Raw genomic sequence first — 3,881 nt, forward strand, 5'->3', positions numbered from 1 at the left:
GACCTCTATCGCCTGCTTCGATCATCGAGACCAGTGTGGAGCGGGCAGCCCGACCGGCCCACTCGCAGACTCACCAACAGCAGGCGTACCATGTAACACAACAACAACCAGCCATTACAGCGACCCACACAACTGACCTGGTCACCGCTGATGGCGTACATCACTTCCTGGATCAACCCACCGTAGGAGGCGCGCCTCATAACAACATAACAGCCAACATGGCTGCGCCCATGTTGCAGCGGACCCAGCTTCCCAGTTCCACAGAAACAACGCGGCGTCCACCCCCTCGTTCGGGAACACCGGCTAACGCACCAGCAGCTACGCCGCCAGCCGACCTCCTTCTACCATACGTTGAGCAAACGACTCTGAACAATCTGGCGAACATCGGTAAGTTCATCGACCTCAGTGAGCTACACCCCGATGCCCTTGCCCCAAGCGCATCAAGGGCCACAAAAACACAAATAGCCTTTGATCCTGACAACCCGGGTATAGCTACGTTCACCACCGAAGTCAAACGAAAGAACATTGACAACTTTGAGATCTGGTCTCAGTGTTACAGTACCTTCTTGATGTATAGATCATTCTACCATCCGCACCTAGCTATCCCCCTGGCTAACTACCACCGTTTCATAGCAGCACAGGCAGCTGCCTATAAACCTGAGGCCTGGCTAAACTACGACAAAGCCTTCCGCCTGAATGCGGCACGCTACCCTGACCAGGTGAACTGGGGCAAGCCGGATCCAGAGCTGCACTTCTTCCACTTCCAACAACACCCACACCTACTGATCCCCACATGCTTCGGATGTGGGCAACGAGGTCACGTCAAGACCGAGTGCAACAGACGTCCAAACAGCACCACGAACCCTTACTACTGGGAAAATACCAATGCCAAGAAACAGCCTGACTCCACTCAACAACAACAGCAACAGGTATGTCGTTCCTTCAACCGTGGGACTTGCAAGACCCCCTGTCCCTATGGGAGAATACACAAATGCACAGTGTGCGCCTCACCTGACCACAATGCTCAACAACACCACCTGGTCACAGGTCAGCAGCCACCCCAGCCCTTTCGAGGGAATGATCGCCAGTCCGGCGATACTCGAAACGTTACAGCCAACAACACCAATCAACCTCGCTAAGCTAGCCACAGCCCTTAAAGGCCACCCGAACTCTGCCACCCTACTCCATGACCTCACCTACGGCGCCAACGTTGGCTTCACCGGGACCAATGGCCACGCTACACCCGCAACGCAAACTCGGCCATGAGAGACCCTGAGGTTGTTACCAAAGCCATACAAAAGGAAATTCAATCAGGCCACACAGTTGGCCCATTCCGCACACCACCACTACCGAACTTCATCATCACTCCCTCGGGTTGCGCCCAAAAAGTCTGGGGGACATCGAATCATCATGGACCTATCAAGGCCGAGATATGACTCTGTCAACTACAACATAAACAAGGATGACTACACCCTCACCTACTCCCGTGTCAACGACGCAGTCGCCATGGTGCATAGACATGGCAAGGGCACTTTGCTTACCAAGGTGGACATTAAAAATGCATTCCGCCTATGCCCCGTTCGAAAAGCAGACTGGCACCCCCTTGGTTTCAAATGGCAAGGACTCTACTTCTTTGATCGCGTGTTACCCTTCGGCTTACGCTCTGCTCCATTCCTTTTCAACCCCTTTACCGAAGCCCTGCTTTGGATCATTCAATCTAGGGCAGGGACGAAGGACTTGTTGCACTACCTGGACGACTACCTTGGGGCCGGCCCACCTCACTCCGGACAATGCCAGCATCTACTGGACACAATGCTCAGTACCTGTGATGACCTAGCCATCCCAATCGCACCAGAGAAGATTGAAGGGCCATCCCCGGTAATAACGTTCCTCGGTATTATCATTGACACCATCTCCATGACATTGCGGCTTCCCAATGACAAATTTCAAGACCTCCTCGATGTTCTCCCGACCTGGCTACAGCGGCAAACATGCACAAAACGAGAGCTACTCTCCCTCATCGGCACCCTCAGCTTCGCGTGCAAATGCATTCCAGCTGGCCGCATATTCCTCCGTCGTATGTTAGACCTCAGTGTGACAGTTCAAGCACTCAATTCCACCGTCATTTTGTCCAGTGAATTCCGCCTCGACGCGAAGTGGTGGTGCGACTTCTTGCCAACGTGGAATGGTACTGCCTCATTCCTGGAGCCAAACTGGACCTTATCCCGCGACCTGGATCTATTCACCGACGCCTCCGTACCATTGGCTGTGGTGGTTACCATAAGGCCACTGGTTTACCGTCACCTGGCCCACCTCACTCACTGCCTCAATCGCCTGGAAAGAGATGTAACCCAATACTAGTGGCCTGTTCAATTTGGGGGCATTCGTGGCACGGCCGCCGTATCCTCTTTCACTGTGACAACCAAACGGTAGTGCATATTTGGAAAAAGGCTCAGCCCGATGCCTGAAGATCATGCACCTGGTCAGAGGCATCTTTTATCAGGCAGCCAAAGGTAACTTCCATGTCTTGATAGCCCACATTAACGGAACTGATAACTCAATTGCTGACTCACTTTCTCGTTCACAGATGCCGAGATTCAGAACGCTGGCACCCGAGGCACAAGCACAACCCACGCCAGTACCGCAGCACCTGCGACCATTGCACCTGATATGCGGCAACTGATGACGCTGGCCACGGCCTACATTCACAACAGTGTTGCTGAAAACACGCGACGCACATACCAGGTAGGCCAGACATGCTACGCCAACTTCTGCTCATCATACGGACTACGCGCAACGCCCATCACGGTTAGGGCGGCAATCCTATTTGTCACCAATCTTGCAGACCGGGCCTCGCATATAAGACTATCAAGGTGTACCTTGCGGGGGCAATGCACAAGCACGTCGAGCTAGGCTATGAAGACGATGTCACCACCCATGCGTTGCTGCAGCGCACGCTACAAGGGATCCGGAGGAGTATCGGTGATGTGCGCCGGCCGCGTCTGCCAATCACAATCACGTACTTCGCCACCTAAAGGAGAGCCTACGATCGTGGGAAGGCCTGTGTGATCACGACAAGGTCATGTTATGGCAAGCTTCACCCTCGCCTTCTTCGGATTCTTGAGAGTGAGTGAATTCACTGCGGCTGGGCCACTGCAGTTCGACCCAGCCACAACGCTGCTTGCTCAAGACATAGTGTTGAGCAGTGTACTAGAAGTGAGACTGAAATCCTCTAAGACTGACCCGTATCGACGTGGGTACGTACTCCGCATTGCGCCAACCGGGACATCTGTCTGTGCGGTCAACGCCTTTGCAAAATACCGACGATCACATTGCCTTACGAATACAGCGGTGCCGGTCTTCCAATTTGCTGATGGCACGTGGCTCACGCGTCAAAGGCTGACGCACTACCTGAGAAAGCTGCTCGTGCATTCAGGGATTGAAAGTGCGGAACTATATACCACACATAGCTTTAGAAGTGGTGCTGCCACAACCGCCGCCGAGGCTGGCCTACCAGATTGGCTAATAAAGACGCTAGGACGATGGCGGAGTGATGCGTACCAGGTCTACATAAAGACAGCGAAAGAGACTCTAGACTCTGTGCCTCGCATGCTTGCTACAAGGAAGTAGTCTCTAGGACATGAGGTGTTAGAAACACCTACTAGTTAGTGGGACTTTAACGACACTCGATCTACAGTACAAACTCTACATGACTATGTTAGCAAAGTTGGGCATACAATATGTGGAACTGTACACGTCACTTGATTAAACATCGAACTGTGGACTATGAACTATGAACTATTCACAATAAACGGTTGTTTATCCTGACACATAGTGGCAGTCGCCTAAGGATGTTCCATAATCAGTTGTACGACTTCCAG

At 52.7% G+C, this 3,881-nt stretch overlaps 1 protein-coding gene across 1 annotated transcript; it reads left to right on the forward strand.

The window, feature by feature from the left end:
• Positions 1 to 3,087: 3,087 nt before the first annotated feature.
• On the forward strand, positions 3,088 to 3,630 carry LOC139130609 (uncharacterized). The gene has a single exon (XM_070696360.1). The coding sequence runs from the start codon at positions 3,088 to 3,090 to the stop codon at positions 3,628 to 3,630; it is 543 nt and encodes a 180-aa protein (XP_070552461.1).
• Positions 3,631 to 3,881: the final 251 nt, after the last annotated feature.

This window comes from Ptychodera flava, chromosome 4 (assembly GCF_041260155.1).
Source record: "Ptychodera flava strain L36383 chromosome 4, AS_Pfla_20210202, whole genome shotgun sequence".
NCBI classification, from domain to species: domain Eukaryota; kingdom Metazoa; phylum Hemichordata; class Enteropneusta; family Ptychoderidae; genus Ptychodera; species Ptychodera flava.

Coding starts and splice junctions, on each gene's coding strand:
- LOC139130609 (XM_070696360.1), top strand. CDS start 3,088: ATGGCAAGCTTCACCCTCGCCTTCTTCGGATTCTTGAGAGTGAGTGAA.